The sequence below is a fragment of the Amphiprion ocellaris genome, chromosome 7, assembly GCF_022539595.1.
Source record: "Amphiprion ocellaris isolate individual 3 ecotype Okinawa chromosome 7, ASM2253959v1, whole genome shotgun sequence".
NCBI classification, from domain to species: domain Eukaryota; kingdom Metazoa; phylum Chordata; class Actinopteri; family Pomacentridae; genus Amphiprion; species Amphiprion ocellaris.
The window spans coordinates 34,205,140-34,224,245 of NC_072772.1; the positions used below are offsets into that span (position 1 = coordinate 34,205,140).

The following is a 19,106-nucleotide window of genomic DNA, read 5'->3' on the forward strand; positions in this document are numbered from 1 at the left end:
CAAGAAACGCAGTGAGTTGTTCAAATCTTTAAATCCATGTTCAATCAAACCAGATTTACTCAAAGTAGAAATTAACAGTGAACACAAATAAGACCACACAAACACAGAATCAAACAGCTTGATGTCAGTTCACTGTGATGGTGTCTGTTGTGTTATTTGGTGCATATGTGTGCGGAAACACTTCCTGTTGGAGCCGTGTTACCAGGTGTGTCACAGCATGAACATACCGGGAGATTCATCCGTTCCTGGTTCCATTTTGTGATAGTGTCCGTGTGTAGCCCGGTGAGTGTTGGCTCAGTGGGAGCTGTGGGTAAACTGAGAAGGAAGCTCTGCAGCTTTCCTCCTCAGGTGTGTCTGAGTGTGAGGTCACACAAGCGCTCGGTACAGCTTTGCTCAGTAATCTCCGGCTGAACCTGTCTGATAGGTGTGGGCTGGCTGGCACTGACTTGCGCAGGTATAAGGGGAGATCCAGCACAGTCCTGAGAGAGGGGGGAAACTGCAGCACTTCTGTCACGCACACTGTTGGACTTTCTCACAAACATTACAAGGAGAGCGCACACAAACCCCAGTGAAAGGACAGAAGACGAGGAAACTGTGGGAACGAGGAGAAGCTGCGGCGGACAACAGAGAGAAGAAGGCCTCAGAATGTGAAGCAACCTGGAGGAGATTCTTCTTCTGCGGTTCGACAAATGGGTCTGGGATTCCAATGTGGCATTTGAGGCTCTGGGATGTACAAGATGTTGCTGTGTTTCTCAGCATCACGTTATATATGTGTCACCTAGGTAAGCTCTCCAACACACGTCTCATTGTGTGTTTTCCTGTGGTGTTTGACGGCAGGCCAGCAGGACAGTCCTGTATTTGTTCAGCACTAAATACATAGCATAAGGGTGCAGCTCTTTCTATAGAAACTAACAGTAAGAACCTGGCAGGATCCTAAAGTGGGAGGGGAAGCTCACAACATTCTCTGAGATTCTTTGAAATTAATTTTAGCACAGTTCTGTTCTGGATGTGCATTTCACCATGTAGCCATCTGAGTTCCCAGTACATTAAAGTTAAATCCAGTAAAACTGTACAGAGTAATTACAGCTTATCCTTGTTTGATATGATTGAGTCATGGATTGAGTCATGAACCTCAAAGGCTTTAAAGAACATTTATTTAAATGATTCTTTTTCACAAAAACAACATAAGTTTTTGTAAAGGCTTATTGCTTCATAATCATTTTAGGTGGATGTTCCCACACTTAGTCAGCACAGGTATACTCATATGGAATTCTTTACCTGTGCTTCATTAAACAAACCACCAGCAGAACCAGATCCCCCACTGACACCTGTATGAAAACATTTAATGAGGGGCTGCCAAACTAGACCTGAGACCAAAACTCCTGCAAGTTGTCACTTCTCACCTTGTTCGACTAGTCTCATTCCTCTGAGAAGGTTGTAATTCGACAGAGAAACTAGCAGAGTAACTAATTTCTGGCTCTATGTGGAATTTAAGGCAAATGAGTCACAGAGATTGTCGACAGCTAACTGTGTCATGGTGAAATGTTTTCCTTTTATGGCTCTGTTTTGTGTCATGCGTTGACATGTTTCTGCTCTAACTATATCTGCATAAGGGTTGAACAGTAACTGAAGGTAAGTAAGTATTTACGGTGCAACGAACAGTATTTCTGTGCCGCCTCAGCCAACCTTTATCTGTTGTAATATATTGAATCTTTTCAATATTCCATTCTTATTTTTTCACATTTAAATATACAAGTTCTGGCCACAAGCATTCATCTGTTTACGAATCTTACAACAGAATTGTGCAACTAAAGTATATGCAAACAGAAAACATGAAGCGTAATTCATGTGTAATATTTCACTTTCATGTACAACATTGTCAGTGTAATGTGCAATATTTCATTTTCATCTCATTATTCAGCCGCAATATTTCACTATCATGTGTTCTATTACTTGTTAACTCAGTATAACTGCCAGTAATGCTTTGCACTGTTTTATTGTAGTCTTTTTTGAGCTTGTTTATTTTATTTCAGTCATGTATCATACTTATATCTCATTGTTTTTCTGCTTTTTAGACACTGCATTTCTTATGTTATATCTTTTTGTTTATTCTGAGCAGCATCTGACACTAGAATTTCCTCCGAGATTAATAAAATCTTATCTCATACTTCTTAAAAGAAATCAAAACAACATTAACCCTCCTGTTATGTTCGTTTCTCAGGAACAGCAATGATGTTCCTGGAGCATGTTTAATCATCCAAAAGTGTCAGAAACCATAAAAATCCCAGTATACATTGCTTACATCTCTTATAACTCCATTACAACCATTCCTTACATCTCATTGATCATGGTTCATTGGGGATAATTCACTCGTTTTCATTAAAAAAATGCATGTTAAAACTTTTTTTAATGTACATTGTAAATATCTACATATAAAATACAATAGTTTTACATGACATTGATTTTTTTTTTTTTTAAATTTCATTTCACAATTTTAAATATTTTTCTTTTTATGGAGAGACACAAAATCAAGACAAATGAGTCATGAGGATTTGTAGTGAAAGTTAACTTTATTTAAGCACTGTTTGAACCAGAAGTATGTGAAATGAACCATTTTATATGTTGATTACACTAATTAAGCCAAGCAGAAGAAGCTTCACATGGAAAAGATATTTTTAACATTTTTTTTTTTTTAGATTTTTTTTTTAACTTTAAAATGAGTCAACATAACAGGAGGGTTAAACAGGGCCACCGAGAATAACAGGAAACGTTATACTTTAATAAAACAAAGAATAACAAACACAGAATCAAAAGAAATTAACCAGCAAATTAAAAATTAACTGCAAAGGCTGCTCAGGCAAATCAAAGGCAAACTAGCGCAGTCAAAAGAGGAACAAGAGCAGCCAGTGCAGTACTCTGCCAAGGCAGCTCAGTCGTTGTTTGATTTCCGAAGGATAAATCCCGATGAGTCTACAGCGGTGGATTTGTAGCAGGATCATGTGATCGTCAGCAGGCAGCTGATGTAGCATTAACATGTTGTCATGGTTACAATGATGCCGTGCTGCTATCTGACAATGATACAGAAATGTTTAACAAATCCAGATTATAAGCCTCATCACTGCTAAAATCTAATCACTTGGTCGTTGTGTTATTCCTGACCTTCTCTGAAAATTTCATCCAAATCCGTTTTTGAGTAATGTTGCACACAGACAGACGGACAGACAGACAGACAGACGGACAGATGGACACTGAACGTCTCATAAATCCTTGGTAGAGTAATAAAACAAACACATTGAAGAAAGTCAGAAACATAACCAGCAGCGAACAATAAATCCATTAAAAACAAAAAGACTATTTCATAATTAACATCCATTTCAATTAACTTTTACTTTTTCTGAAGTCTTTTAATGCTTCTTGCTGGTTAAAGTCTGTATCTTCACATCTTTCTGCTTTTTTCTTTGTCAGCCGGAGCCATCTCCATCCATTCTCCCCAGAGGAGCCTCACCAGGTCAGTGCAGGAGGATGTGTTCTTCTCAGTGGATGTTGCCTCCTCTGGAATCCCCACCATACAATGGACCTTTATGTCAGGAGCGGTGAGCCGCACTATAGGGACTTGGCAGCCGGGGGTTTCCACCAACATAACGGAGGATTACAGCAGCAGAGTGCAGCCCTATGACAACGGTTCAATGGGCCTGTCAGACCTGCGGCTGCAGGATGCTGGATACTATGTGGTGACTGTCACAGAGGCAGCAGGAAGCAGCAAGGATGCTGGGTTTGTCCTGAAAGTCAACGGTGAGTGAAGAAGCCTCGTTTGATCTCAATCATTTCCCTTCTCATTAGAGTCACTGGAGAAACGCCCAGAATCATTCCCAGAGAATTCTAAACGCTTGCTTCATACCTGTTGCCCAATTCAAGCAGCAAAAAATAATAACAGCAAGAATGAGACAAAAAAAATTCTTCAACATGATGTAACAAGCAAAGGTGGTCCAAACTGAAGGATGACGTAAAACCCAGAGTCTTAAGCTTCACAGTCTGTCTGAGAGTGTGGTAACAGTTGTGTTAGGATGAAGGGAGCCCTGCCCGAGTTTACCAAATATTTCTGCTGAAATTAGAGGCCGACTCATATCCAACGGGATAAATGTTGGCAGGAAAGTATGATGCAGAAAACAGCTGAGCAAGAGGAACTCACTGACACTGCATGTTGTTAGACAGAGCATTCATTTTAGTTTTAGCTAAAACAGATACTACAAATACAACAGGAATCTTATTTAGATCTATCTATCCATCCATCCATCTATCTATCTGTTTCAGAATAGCAGAAGCTGTTGTTGTTGCTAACAGGAATTCTACTAAAGACTGAAAGAAAAGTAAAGTAATAAACCACCGGGTTCAGTCTACTCTGGTTCAGCAAGATTCACACTGCTGTAGTCCAACTGCAGACTAACTTCCCTCAGTAAAATAAGGTTCCTTTTCATTCAAATGTTTCTGATTGACACACAACACTGGTATCTGTGAAGGAAGTGAAAGACTGGAATGGCTTGTGCCGTCCTTATCAAAGCTATTAATCAGTAAATCACCTGATAGGGGACTGTGGTGTTTAGAGGGCGTGAAGAAGTGAATCTGTGTTTGTGTCTTCCAGAGGTTCTGTATGAGGATCTTCAGTACCTGTCTGTGTCTGCTCTAGCTCTGGCCTGTCTGGCTGGACTCCTCATGTTGGCCATGTGGCTGCTGGACAAGGCCTACAGGAGGATAGTGGCCTGGAGACGCCGCAGAAAGATGCCAGGTACAGAAACACCATCAGCAAGCCTCTGTAGCTAGTGTACATTTATTAATAGTGGGATCAAAGTAGTGATGAACTCACACAAGATAAACTTCATGAATTAGTACAGTAGCTTACTGGACAGCCCAGAGGAAACTCTTACAGCTCAAAGGTTGCTCTGTTTCAAAGTTCAAAGATCACAGTTTATTTGTCTCCCATGGGAGAAATTTTCTTTCTTTCTTTTCATAGACAAGGCAAGACATCAAGCTGCACTGCAACACAATAAAACAGGACACATGCTGCTAAAAAATACATCATGAATACATGACATATAATAAATACATGACATATGATAAATAAGTTAAAAAAATAAAATAAATAAGCAGACTAAAATACACACATTCCCCCATACATACATGTCACACCTCCCCAATTACCTCCCTTTGCTAGCTGCACCTAGCCGCTCATTAATGAGCCTGAGACAGGGATAAAAGCGTGTTTATAACGTGGGAGGCAAAATTGTGATTCCTATTTCAGCTACAGGAGTCATACTTTAGATTTAAAGGAGATAATTCCTCAACTTTGACTAATGAATCAGTTTTTTCCTCAATGGAGCTACATGAGAGTTGTTTTTGCATATGCATATAAATATTTATCAATATGTATTTATACACATAAATATGTATCAATATGTATTTGTATACAGAGATGTATCAATATATATTTCTACATATAAATGTATGTATCAGTATGTATTTATACACATAAATATGTATCAATATGTATTTATACACAATATGAGCATAATATCAGACGAAATCCAAACTAAAACAAGGCTTAAATGAGAATAACATTATCGTCTCCTGAGCTGTCGAGGAGCACATTTTGAGCAGTAGGGTTTTCCTGTGAAAGGGTAAATTAAAGACGCTTGCAGGTGCTGCCACTTTTTGAAATAATGGGTATTTCAAACATGTATACGTGTGGTTTGTTTGAGCTTCATAGTTTACTCGGGTTCTTTCTAGTGGCTAGCTGGGCGTGAATGTGGGCTGATGCTATTTATTGTATCTAAGTAAAGGAGTGTCTCAGTACAAACGTCTGCCATGCTGTTATAGCTTCGCTCCAAGGCTGTGTTTTGTTATTGTCTGTCTCTGTATTGACAGTTTAATCTTCCTTTTGTGCAGAAAATGATGTGACGGAGCTGCAGCCTCTGGATCGATGTCAGTCTGAGCCTCGGCATGAAAACACACCTGAGGCTGCCCAGAGCTGAAAGACAAGGAGCTGAGATGCTGCGTAAATAGAAGAAATTTCATTATGAAAAACCTAAAGCATGTTTACATTTTCTCCTGAATCCACCTGCATTTACAGCTCACTGCAGAGGACTAGAATTAATGTAAATATATCACAGCTGACACTGGAAAACAATACATATTTATTGTCTAAACAAATGTGACTTTCTTGTCGTGTCTTCATTTTCAACCTGTGAGCTGATGGAGGTTAAACTTAAGGCTCATTTATTTATAAAACTGAATTTTCAGACTGGAAGTTTTTTGATAATCCAGAAACTCTTACAAACACAGAGAAATTAGCTTTTTATTTCATATCAAACTGCTTGAGGTATACGAACACTACATATCTTCAGAAACAGAGCAGGCAGCGGATACGACTGTATGTGGAAATGAGATTACAGCAGTTGGATTAAAAAGGAGTTAAATGGTTATAAAAACAGGAAATCTGAGGTTTCTCTGGAGTCTGAGAGCTGTTGGGAGGTTGGTTTATCTAAGGACAGGGAGTGAGTGCAGCCATGAGCAGCTCCATCTTGTAGACGAAGTTTCGTCCCTCCATCTTGCTCCAGTGGACCTCTTTGTACGGCCCTCTGAGGTGGCTCCACTTGGCGTCCTGGATGATGTCGCTCTTCGGCAGCTCTTTGATCTGACTGCGAGGAAACTGGACCAAAACTTTACAGCCGCTCTCCGGGCCGTTACGCACTGAAGAGAAAACAAATTTACACACACGTTATCATTAACCTGCTCCTGTTTTCATTTATTTCAGACATGACACAGTATCATAAAGGAGTCATTCCAGCCGACTCACCTCACAGTTGAGCTCATGGATTGTCTTGAAAAAAAAAATGCAAAACCCTCTACCCAAATGCTGGAACCTTGTAAAAACCCACAAACACTTTTTGAGTTCTGATTGTTTGAAAGTAGGCCCTGACTTCTGCAATTCTTTCAAGTCTCACCAACCTGTTGCTTGTTTTTCACAGGATTTGGATGATGTTTGTTTTTTTTTTTTTTTTTTTTTTTTTTTTTACTGAATATCCCAGAATCCTCAAGAAAAAGTTGTAATCATGTCAATAGTGTAGGCCGATTTTTTTTTTTTTTACAGGAATTAAAACAACAAAAATCTAAAATTTATGTTGAAAGCAAAAAATCTTTCCTTTTCAAAAATTTTTATCTTTACTGAAGGAAGAAAAAACCAAGCAAAGCACTCAGACAGTGCAGTACTCTGTCAAGACTGTTCAGTTGTATCATTTCCGAGAGATGAAATCTTTAATAAGAAATGGCTTTGCACTGAGCACAGGTGTGTGTTATGCATGTGTACGTGATGTATGGATACAGAATCACGTGACCTAAATATGTAGTGGGTGGCGGGAATTGATGGGACTCAGAAACACCCCCACAATTTAATCAACTGTTCCTTGAATCATGTCTGACGGATAAGTCCTGATAAGTCCGCAGTGGTGAGTTTGTACTAGGATCACAATCATGTGATCATCAGCAGGCAGCTGATGTAGTGTTCACTGGTTGTCATGGTTACAGTGATGCTGTGCTGCTATCTGGCAATAATACAGAAATCTTTAACAAATCCATGGATCCAGACTATAAGACACATCACTGCAAAAATCTAATCACTTGGTCCTTGTGTCATTTCTGACCTTCCTTGAAAATTTCATCCAAATCCGTTCATCCGTTTTTGAGTAATGTTGGCCACAGACAGACAGACTGACGAACGTACGACGATTGTCACATAACTTCGCCGTTCCTTGGCGGAGTAAAAATTAAAGATGTTATATCACTTCAACATTCAATGATTTTATGAAAATGACACATTTTTCACATTTCTCAGAGGTTTTAAATCACATTTGGTGCCTTTAATTGTTGGTAAATATTTGTATTATATTGATTTCATGGTTTTATGTGTGTGTATGGTACCTGTGGAGCTATTTTGTCTAAAAAAAGCAACAGGTTAGGCTTTAAAGATGCTTTAAAAGTTATCAAATTTAACACCACAGGCCTACTTTCAAAAATTCAGAACTCAAAAAGCATTTGGAGTAGAGCTGTAGGATTTTGCAAGGTTCCAGGGTTTAGGTAGAAGTTTTTGCATTATTTTTTTATCAGAGAAATTCCATGACCTCAACTGGGAGGTCCTCTGTGAGTTGGCATAGAATGACTCAAAAGCTAATAAATAAATACACAAAACAACCAAACCAAATCCAAAACCTAAAATAATGTCTGAAAATGAGTAGGATGAAGTTTAACGTATTAGTTTCTACCTGCTACTTATCTTATTGTTATATCAAACCTTCTACTTTTCTACCTCTTTAAAAACTCCACATTTACTTTTCCACATTATTATAAGTTTCAAGCTTCTTTTTTGTATTGTTTTATAGTTGTACTCATTTTAAGGTCATCATCCATAACTTTACCAAACATACTGATTATTAATGCATCCATACAGCAGTTTTCATAGTCGGATATTCAGAATTACTCTGTCAAATGGCCTCAGGATAAGTTTTCATGATGCGTTCCAGGAATTATTTAGTGGTGATGTTTCTTCGTGATTCCTCGGCTTGTATCGGCCTGTTTCTGTGACTTCCTGCTCTTCTCTAAACTGACTCAGAGACTGGGTGGGACTTCATGTATTAACCTCTACTAGTTGTACTGTTGTAGCTCTGCTGCCACCAGGAATTACAGGAACAGTAACAGCAGAGCAGGAAATACCACCTTTCGCGCCTAGTAACACAAAACACATCAGGTCTCCTCTCTGCTGCATCGCATTCGGACCAATAAGGGCTCATCTCAGTAGTGAAATTAGTTTTATTTGGCAGTTCTCTGATTTATTTCTGACTGTGACACAGAATCGTAATAATAATATAATGATGGAGTTGGTTTCACTACCTGCCTGGTAATTTATAACATCTTTGTTTTTCCAGAAGGGGTTCACAATGTTTTTATAGTCGTCTGAGAGAACAGATGGGGCTGTATCTCATTATTTATTTATTTTACCTTATCACTTACATATGTTTAGGGACTGTTTGCCTTTATTTAACAGTCAGCAATGTATAGACATGAAACATGATTCCCCCAGTCAGGAATCAAACTCGAGGCATGTACGCCTTAAGAATCAGACCAGATGTCCAACAGGTGAATTAACGGCTCATATTTTGCTTTTACTAAACACCTACAAATGTGAGGTGTGTGTAGTCAGTTTTGTATATTACTACGACAACCTCCAGAAGCACTACATCTTTAGCCTTCCAGGATTAATCCATTATTTTTGGCTGAAGGTGGATCACACCCACATTTCCTCAACTTTGGTCTCCCCCAACCTGATGCAGACATATTCAACTGAACGGTTACTCAGATGTAATGTCAAAGAAGTAAGTAAGTAAGTAATTAAAATGTATTTATATAGCACCTTTCACAGATATAAAACCACAAGGTGCTTTACAACAGCAATAATAAAACAAGGATAAAAACAAAAACAATAATGCTAAAGGTGTTAAACTCTTAAAACAGGGGAGCAGCAGCTAAAATAAAGTGCCTCAAAACAATAAATAAAATAAAGCAGTTACAAAAGGCCTGTCTGAATAAAAACGTTTTCAGCTGCTCATAAAAGCTCCACAGGAGTCAACCGATCTCAGCTGTAGAGGAAGAGCATTCCATAGTTTTGGTGCGAGAGCTCGGAAAGCACAGTCATCGCGGGTTATATACTTGGAACAAGGATCAACAAGTAATTTTTGTTGGCCTGACCTGAGAGCTCTATTCGGGGCATAAGGACGTCGGCGATATACCGTGGTGATTGGCCACGTAAAGCCTACTGTGGCAGCACGTGAATATAAAAACACACACTGAGGCTTGATAAGGATTATAACCTCAGAATAAGCCTCCACAGACTCACCTGAGATGGCGTACTCTCCATTGGGAGAAGCAACGGTGACGGCGGAGGCGTTTCCGATGCTCTCCACCGGGCCCAGACCCACGTGGTTACTGAAGCTCAGGACATGCCATCCCATTACTTTGGCCAGCTGCTGAACTGCATGGACCTGGTGCTGCGACATCTGGAATAAGGAGGATCAGATACAGGAGACTTTATAACGACATCACAAACCTGAAAGACACGCTGAAAATACAACACATTCAAATGCAATAACTTTACAGCATTTTACTCACAATGCGCAAAAATGAAATGACTGCAATTCATACGATGGCAGAGAGAAATGCAGAGATTCACTGTACGTCATTCCATCCATCCATCTATCCATCCATCCATCCATCCATCCATCCATCTATCATCAACCCATCTATCCATCAATCTATCATCCATCCATCAATAATCCATCCATCCATCCATTCATCCATCCACAGCAGGGGTGTCAAACATACAGTCCGCTGGCCAAAAGCAGCTCACCATTAAAAATGTTTCTAGTACAACACAGTATTTTGTCATCTAGGCGTTAGTGAGTGTTTGAAGATTTTGGAAATACCTTTTTACATGAAGCACAGTTGTGAAATAAAAAAATCAAGATAACTGAATAACTCTGTCATGAATTTATAATGCAAAGTGGACCTGAACACAAACCCTGAAATGAAGTGAGAGGACGGCTTTTCCATCTGTCTAAAAGTTTAACAACCATCTAGTGTCACACTGAAGTGCTGCCTTAGTGCTTCCAGTAAGAATTTCTTTTCCTGTTGGCTTCAAGTGTAAAATTGCTCTGTGCAGTTCTGTGCATTTTCCAGCATCTTTGTGTCATTTGCAGTTCAATCTGATCAACATTAGAAGGACAGTTTCTTTCAAAACTTAACCGTGTTCCACCAGAGGATCCAATCCGGCTTGCAGGACGACTTTGCAAAGTGTAAAAATTACAGCGAAGACATTAACTGCAGATTGTAAATTTACAAAATTGTAAAATTTCTAATTATTTCTAGGTCTTGAGAAGTTGTTTTGATCATAAAGTAACATACTAGATTGTTCAGTTCCAGATACCTGTGACTAAATGTTGTGTTTATTTGTAGAAACACTGTGATCTGTAAGTTTAAATGTGTAAATGATAAACTGAGGCATAACATTGTTGAAACTGCACTTATTTGTCTTCAGAAAGTTCCGGTTGATCATAATGTTCTGTAAGAACATAATTCATTAAATGTGAATACCTTCAGAATGCATTTTTTTTGCACTAAAACAAAGGGAAACATTTAGAGATGTGGTATTTTATAGGCCATTATGCTGTGATTTTACAGGTCACTTGAGATCACACTAGGCTATACGTGGCCCCTGAACTAAAATAAGTCTGACACCCCTGATCTAAAGTGACACACAAACTAGCAAACAGAAGTTGTACATTCATAACCAGTGAGGAAAACAATCAAATCACTCGTAGCCGACGTGATGTTTTGAGTTCAGCACAGAGCAGCTGAGCAGTCCTACAAGCTGCTTCCATTAAACCCAGTCTGTGTGGACGTTAAATACTTTGGAGGGTAACTGTGGTACCTGTGAGAGGAGGAAGTCCTGCAGCTCCTGTTCCTGGTGTGACAGTGTGATGACGCGTCCGTCTCTGTGAACTACTCTGATTTGCTCGACGCCGATGTTCAGCTGCAGCTGGATGGATCTAAACACACAAAAACACGTCAGGCCTTTTCTGAGTGTCCACGAGTCAGGAAGTGGAAATGCCATGAGTGCTTCTTCCTCCCTCGCTTACTTGCAGATCTGCTCGTAGCCCTGCGAGGTGATGAGCACCTTGACGCTGGACTCGTACACGTCGTTGATGTTGGACCAGTGGGCCTGAATCTGAGGATCCTCGATGCGGCTGGCCAAGCTGTCAATGGTTCGCGCCGTCCTGGTGACCACGAAGACAAACAGAAAGACGTCTTCAAAGTACCTGATAACGATTTGCTTCTGCTTCTAGATTAACTTCTATGACATCAAACTGGGCTGCATAGTGGTGTAGTGGTTAGCACTGTCGCCTTGCAGCTAGAAGATCCCTGGTTTGCATCCTGACCTTCCTGGGATCTTCCTACATGAGGTTTGCATGTTCTCCCTGTGCATGTGTAGGTTTTCTCCAGGTACTCCGGCTTCCTCCCACAGTCCAAAAATATGCTGAGGTTAATTGGTCATTCTAAATTGTCTGTAGGTGTGAATGTCAGTGTGATTGTTTGCCTCTATGTGTAGTCCTGTGATAGACTGGTGTTCCTTGCCTTCACCCTAAGCCAGCTGGAACAGACTCCAGCCCCCCATGACCCTAATGAGGATTAAGGGGTGTATAGATGATGGATAGGTGGATGGATCAAACTGCAATGACAGCCGCTGGTATCAACCATAAACTCCTATCTATTCTGGTGAATTAACGTTACCTGCTCCGTAGGAAGATGTGTTTGGCCTGTTTGATGATCTTCTCCAGCAGCCCCTCGCTCTGCTGTAAGTTGGAGATCTCGGTCTTGTCATAGGCCAACGGTCCAGCCAGACGCAGGCGTTTGTGTCCGAAGGGGGCGGTGGCAGGATGTGGCATCACCACAGAGCTCAGCTGCTGCTTGTGGAACTAAGAAACAAACAAGGTTGGTCAATGGAATCAGCAGTGATGACATTAAATCATTATGAATTAAGAGAAAAACTTGTACTGATGCCAAGGTCTGTTTTTTGGTATGTTACAAGCAGGAAAATGACAAACGAACTGCAGTGAAGTGAAGAACTAAAGTCAAATAATGTTAACTCAATTCATAGTGACAGTTTTGATACTTTAAATAAACTATTCTACTCCCGTAAATTAGCTAGAGAAAAATAATTTAGTGAAAGCCTTTGTAATCAGTGTCACCAAACCAAGACAGGATTTCAGAGGTTTATATAGATTTGGGTATTTGAGAGTGTAAAAAGCCTGATATGAATTTTGTTAACACGACCAACATATAAAGTGTGTCTAAAATCGTCAGGATTCTTCTGCTCAACCACCTGATTTGCTTGAAACTGTCCAAGACTAAAGATATTTAAAATGGTATCTTTGAAATTTTAGCTTGCTGTACTAAATACTTCCCGAGATAATTAAAAACAAAAACAATGACCCACTTTTAGCAGGTTTCTTCTCACATTTGATGTTGTTGAACAACAATATCTCAGGAACCATTAAAGACAAAAGCCTGATTTTTTTACTCTTATTTCTCATCGTGTCATTGATTCAGAATCTACAATATTAGACAAGTACATCAAATAATCTGATTATGCCTGATTTAAAATATGAAAAAAAGGAAAATGTCATGAAAAGTCACATCTTTGAACACAAATTAACAAAAACCTTGATATTTACAATGACTTTCATAACCAATTGAGGAGGTACAACAAGTTGTGCCACAAAAACATAAGTATTGGTAGATTCAAAATGTTTTTAAAAATTTATCTTGGATATTATATTAAGTAATTATATGAAGTATTAGACAAATCAAGCTCAAATTCTTCATCTTACACCTTTAAAACTATCCATATTTTATATTTTGAGAATTTCTAGCAAATCAGAGATGGTCGAGCAGAAACTGTTTTGAAAATCTGACGATTTGAGAAAGAAAGAACTTTAATATTTATTATAAGTTTCATCAATAGTCTCTAATAGACAAACTATAGAACACTGAAACAGTTTCAAAAAGTAACCTTGGCATTTCTTATTTCGGTTTCTTGTGATTTATTGTCTGACAAATAGTTTAAGCTGATAACAGTATATACATGGAATGACTAATTATCTGATTTGTCGGCCTGGATGCTTCACAGGTGGCGCTCTACTGTGACGTCACATCTCACCTCCCTCATCATTTGGTGCAGATTGTGCTCCAGGACGTAGAGGTGGTTGTCTGGTTTGGATTTCTCTGGAGACGCCCGGTTGTTCTTCTTCTCTCCAGACGTGGAGTGGCACAGTGAGATTGAAAGCTGCAGACCTGTAAAGGGGGAATCACAGGAACAAACAAGGTCTGAGTGTTTGTCGACTCCACAGCCACAAAGATCATAAAAGAGAAAAAGGCTGGAATGTTTGAGTTAGAATATTTCATCAGTTAACAAAGTCCCACCTTTTTAGAGAAAAATTCTAATGTAAACATGAGTAATAATGTTTGTGCCTGTGGAGAAATTGAACTTTGGATGAACCCCAGGTGGAAAAAGCCCACAAAGCTCCTGATTTGTTTCCCATTTTCATGCTGTCTTGAGAGTTCTGACCTGGGAACGGCTGAGAGATGATCTGGTTCTTCACAACGATGTGAGGAATCTGGGATTTAATCTGGACAGCTTCTCTGGACAGCTGGGCGAAGATCTCCTTACAGAGCAAAACGTTCTGAGCCGCCTCGAGCTTCACGTGCCACGGCTGCATACCTGAGCAGACAGAAAGCGAAAGAAACAAGAACTAAATCTCCTTAACTCTAATTTACAAATTCAGACGACTACCGAACCAGATTTAAAGATTTAAAAAGATATTTCTGGTGTTTATGTGCTGAAACATACTGCCTTTGTTTTTTTGAGGCCTCCTGAACAGATTGACTGTTCCTAGATCCCCGATGTCTGGAGCTTGTTTCTGGATGGACACCTGAAGAAATCAACATCAATGAAACGTTATAGCTATGCATTTTTGAAATCATCTCAAAGAACAAGTCAATATAGTAGGGAAATCATAAAAAATATAATAAAAAGAACTACACAGGTGAGCAGAGAACCCAAAACAAATAGTAATTCATCATTTCCTTTCATTTATTTTGCTCTCAGATCATGCACCAAACATTTCACCAGTAGAAATCTCATTACCACAGTCTAAATTTTTGTTACTTTTCACTGAAAATACTGTATGTACTGTACGGTAATCAAAAATGCCATTATGAAGAGAAATGTTGATGTTATTTCCCCCTGACCTTGATATAAGCTGATCCATCCAAGTCACTGGGGATCAGGACATCCAGGGGACAGTAGTCCTCCGGGATCTTCTTGTCCAGATCAATGTCAGTGTTTTTGATCACCTCAAATGTGCCATGATGAGGAAAAAGGGAACCTGCATGGATAAATACGGTAAAGTGAAGTTAGACAAGTATGAGGAGTGCTGCTGTTACTTACTAAAACACGACACTGCGACAGATTCATCACCTGCGCTCCGGTAGCTGAGGTCTCCCAGGATCTTGTCTCCGACTTTGCGTAGTTTCCACTGCGATCGGAGTCGCAGCAGCTCAGAGTTGAAGTCTCGCTGCCTCCTGTTCTCCTGGTTCTCTGTGACCGACTTACTGAGCTTCTCCGCTCCCTTCACGAGGAGCTGCGCTGCTATGGCCAGAGATTTCTTCTTGCTGATCAGCTGGAACACTTGAGGCGTCTGCAGAAGGTCGAGAGGATGTTTTCATACAAATGGACATCAGATACAAGTCAATGTGCAAGTAAAACATTGAGATGATTCATGGATCTCTATGAGTATAATAAACCAAACACTGTTCTATTCTTTAGTGGTTTACCTTGCCAGCTGTTGGATCCTGAGACACTGGATCTAAGGCCATGTACTTCTTCTCCTTCACCACACTGAGCACATCGTACAGAACACACATCTCTGTCAAGGCACTGCGAAGGTTGTTGCGCACCGAGTCCCAGGGCCAAAGAGAAGGCTGAAACTTCACTGTACCTATGTTAAAAACCAAAATAAAACATAAATCAGATCTTATTCTGATGGAGAAAAAAGAATCCATATGACTTATACACAACTCTTTTAATTATATAGTTTGGAATGTATTCATCTGTCATATGAACCTGCTTATTCACTGCTTCTGTTTTATGGCAACTGGAGCTTTCTTTCTTGAGAAATCCATTAAACAGCTGCAGTTGATCCAGAACGCTGCTGCCAGAGTCCTAACTAACACCAGGAAACTGGACCATATTACACTGGTCCTCAAATCACTACACTGGCTTCCTGTTAGTCAAAGGATAGAGTTCAAAATCTTACTCCTGGTCCACAAAGCACTGAATGGTCTTGGACCAAAATCCATCCTGGACTTATTGTCTCCATATGAAGCATCCAGAGCCCTCAGGTCATCAGGGACAGGTTTACTGTGTGTTCCCAGAACCAGAAGCAACAACAGTGAAGCAGTATTCAGCTATTATGCTCTTCACCTGTGGAACAAACTTTCTGAACACCTGAGTTCCGCTCAAACTGTCGGCTCTTTTAAATCAGGCCTGAAAACCAAACTGTTTACTGCTGCTTTCTGTTAGATGCTCAGTCTATTTTCTTGTCTTTTAGAGCACTTTGTATGTCTACATTTAAATCATTTTTCTGAATGTATTTTTTAGCCATTGTAAAGCACCTTGAATTGCGCTTTACAAATAAATTTGCCTTGATTAACATGAGGTGTCACAAAAAGCTGTTTCTCTAGTAAATGCCTAGCAAAGTCTCTTTATTTTACTTGGTAAACTTGAAAGTCTGTCATTTTTCTGGCTGATACTTTTCAAAATGATATAGAATAGCAACTTAACATGTCACTTTCATGAATGAAATGTAGCAGAAAACATCAGGGAATAAAGGCAGTAAACTGAAATAAAGTTGCACACTTGTTTTTTCTTTTATACTGACTTGTATTAGTAACTAAAAGGACCACTACAGGAAGGTTTAAGTATGTTGTAAACAGTAGTGAACAATCACTTACAATAATGTGAGTTAACTGTTTAAATACAATGAGCTACTTTCCAGTGACATATCCTCATATAATTTCCTAATACTGACCCCTTGCAATCGACCAAATTCAAAGATGTTTGCCTCCTGAAATATATTTCTTAAAATTTCAAGTCTAGAACCTTGACACAGAAAGCTCAGCTCTATATGCGCAGCGATGTCATTACTATAATTATTCATTGATCGATAGATGGCAGCTGGTGCCTGTCAGGTTAACGGAGTCTAAGTCAGTCTCTAAAGTCTACGTTACCTTCTTCTTCTTCCTGCTCCTGCTTGCCCCACTCTCGGTCCCTGGGTTCGCCCTCGGCACCATCCTCCTCTGAGTCGGATCCCTGGCTGAAGTCAATCCTTTGTGCCAATTTTGCCAAGTTCTGGGACATGGACAGAGGAGGGACGTATGTCTCGGTCCCATCCAGGGCCACTTCCTGCACCTGCTTCTCACAGGAAGACTCAATGCTGACCCGCACAGCTGGACCCCCAGACATGACGACACACCTGAGGACAGGACAAGCAGAGCGATTCAATCATCAAACTCACACAGGACAACAGAAAGCATTTCAGCTAAACGGCGCTCTGCAACCTCAACTTTCTACTCTGATTTCTGTTCAAGCCAGTTTGAGTAAGACTCAGCCAAATATAGATCCACTGCATAGGATAATTAAGACAAAACCAGTCTAGTGTTGCACAAAACATCAAAAATGGTACCAAGTACAATTTTCCTGATACTAATGTATTAGTTAATCAGCAGTGTTAGTTCTGAGGGCAGCATTTTGCATGTTTGACATTTCTGTGTGACAGCAGGGTAGTGTGTGCTTACAGCGATCTACAGTAGTCAGGGAAAAGCTGCTTGTTCTCTCTGGCAGCTGTCAAAGACATACTTACAAATCCAAGCACTGATGCCAATTGTGCACAGCTTGTTGATGCGGCAGAGGTAAAGCAAAATATGCAATTATGTAGCTTAAGTAGACACCACAAAGCCAGGTCTGCAAAAGATGTTCTTGCTGAGAGATATGCTGATTTTTTCAAGGATTCACAGAACAACAAGTCAGTAAACGTGATAGATAATATGGGTACATTATGCCCTCAAATATAATTCAGACGAATGTGATTCAAACATTTTTCACTGTTTTAGGAAGTTTGACACGGCAACTAGCTAAGAGAAATGCTAACTGTGACATACAGCTCTACATGTAAACACAGCTTTCACTCTGGTAACGATAACTTTTCCGTAACTATTAAGCTGCTAAGAACCAGCTGTTCCCAAGCATACAGATCAACAACACCAGCCTAACCCGAACCCGAATGAATTCCTGCAGAAAGAATAGAATAGAATATCCTTTATTAGTCCCACAAGGGGAAATTTGCAATGTCACAGCAGCAAAATGACAGAAAGAAAAGCAAGAGAACACATCTTTGAATTAAGACGTAAAATATATACTCTATATGCACAATATAAATAAGAAAAAATAAGGAAAAAATACACACCAGGATACTAAAAACACAAAATTTAAGAATATATACACAAATGAACTGCAGAAAGAGTGGAAATGGGAGATTAAAATGTACAGTACTGCTGCGTTTATCTCTGCAAGGATTCCACCTTTTATAAACAGCAGAGATATAAAACATTGCAAAGAGGTCAAATAAGTAAGAAATCCCTCCAGTTTTAGCGAACTGTGGCTGAACAATTCATTACTGTGGCTTATTTTCACTACCTCCGTTGCCTTGCATTTATGTTTCCATATTTCTTTTTCAATTAAAACAAAAAAGTTCCAGGTTTTGTCGTCTATTATTCAAATATTGCTGATGTTTTTGATCTGGACTGTGGCATCTTTCCAGTATATTAAAGTTAAAAATTCTGGTATCGTAACACGAGTTCAGTCGTGTCGTTTGGTTTATGATAATGCAGCATTTCGGGCTGTTAGGGACCTACTGTTTAATCAGCTAGGTAAACCGACTCGTCTTTTAATAAGTTACTTTTTAAGTTATTTATGGCTGCGTCTAGCGAGTGGTGCTAGCAAGAGTTAGCCTAATGCTAATCTTACAGGTTAAATGAAAACTCCTGAGCTCGAAAGTGCAGTTTAAATGGCAGGATACCATTTTATTCGTGTAAATCTTACCTTTTCAATTCACTACAGTCACGAATCTAAACGGTTATTCCGTGGAGTTGTGTTATATTTTGCAGTAGGGCTGTAAACGGCTCACTCTTCGCTCCCACCGCAGAAAACAGTGTAGCTTCTCTATCGTCCCCCGGCGTGAAGCGAACCGGACTCTAAAGCTAATTCCACCTTTAAGTACTTTGTTTTACTTTCTTTAACATCTATTTTAATTCTCAGATTGTGTTCTATTTTATATTTGATGTAAATTCAATAGAAAACTGATTTTAATAACGTAAATATTGCGAGT

General features: G+C 39.5%; 2 protein-coding genes and 1 long non-coding RNA gene across 5 annotated transcripts in view; 1 reads left to right on the top strand and 2 right to left on the bottom strand.

The window, feature by feature from the left end:
- LOC111579436 (uncharacterized) overlaps nucleotides 1–362 on the bottom strand; it is a 29,553-nt gene extending 29,191 nt beyond the window's left edge. For all 3 annotated transcript variants that reach the window (XR_008602298.1, XR_008602299.1, XR_008602292.1), the window contains exon 1: nucleotides 228–362. This is a non-coding gene — a long non-coding RNA (uncharacterized LOC111579436). The remainder of the gene's footprint in view (nucleotides 1–227) is intronic.
- On the top strand, nucleotides 260–6,209 carry LOC111579428 (V-set and transmembrane domain-containing protein 5). The gene is made up of 4 exons (XM_023286727.3): nucleotides 260–782; nucleotides 3,466–3,792; nucleotides 4,640–4,783; nucleotides 5,941–6,209. Exons 1-4 carry the CDS (start codon nucleotides 707–709, stop codon nucleotides 6,024–6,026), a joined length of 633 nt encoding a protein of 210 aa, XP_023142495.2. The 5' UTR covers nucleotides 260–706; the 3' UTR covers nucleotides 6,027–6,209.
- A 126-nt stretch (nucleotides 6,210–6,335) lies between these two features.
- med17 (mediator complex subunit 17) lies at nucleotides 6,336–19,052 on the bottom strand. Its single transcript, XM_023286704.3, has 13 exons — nucleotides 18,821–19,052; nucleotides 16,951–17,195; nucleotides 15,496–15,659; nucleotides 15,140–15,359; nucleotides 14,911–15,047; nucleotides 14,510–14,591; nucleotides 14,228–14,380; nucleotides 13,820–13,953; nucleotides 12,391–12,575; nucleotides 11,739–11,876; nucleotides 11,531–11,648; nucleotides 9,941–10,100; nucleotides 6,336–6,744 (listed from the first exon to the last, which is right to left on the bottom strand). The coding sequence occupies exons 2-13, from the start codon at nucleotides 17,183–17,185 to the stop codon at nucleotides 6,536–6,538; spliced, it is 1,935 nt and encodes a 644-aa protein (XP_023142472.1). The 5' UTR covers nucleotides 17,186–17,195; nucleotides 18,821–19,052; the 3' UTR covers nucleotides 6,336–6,535.
- Between the last annotated feature and the right edge of the window lie 54 nt (nucleotides 19,053–19,106).

Bases quoted from the DNA above. Each gene is read 5' to 3' on its own strand.
- med17 (XM_023286704.3), bottom strand. From the start codon at position 17,185: ATGTCTGGGGGTCCAGCTGTGCGGGTCAGCATTGAGTCTTCCTGTGAG. The intron at 15,360-15,495 runs GTAAACCACTAA...GACCTTCTGCAG, and splicing joins AGGATCCAACAGCTGGCAAG to ACGCCTCAAGTGTTCCAGCT. The intron at 11,877-12,390 runs GTAACGTTAATT...CGTGGTCACCAG, and splicing joins CACATCTTCCTACGGAGCAG to GACGGCGCGAACCATTGACA.
- LOC111579428 (XM_023286727.3), top strand. From the start codon at position 707: ATGTGGCATTTGAGGCTCTGGGATGTACAAGATGTTGCTGTGTTTCTC. The intron at 3,793-4,639 runs GTGAGTGAAGAA...TGTGTCTTCCAG, and splicing joins GTTTGTCCTGAAAGTCAACG to AGGTTCTGTATGAGGATCTT. The intron at 4,784-5,940 runs GTACAGAAACAC...CCTTTTGTGCAG, and splicing joins ACGCCGCAGAAAGATGCCAG to AAAATGATGTGACGGAGCTG.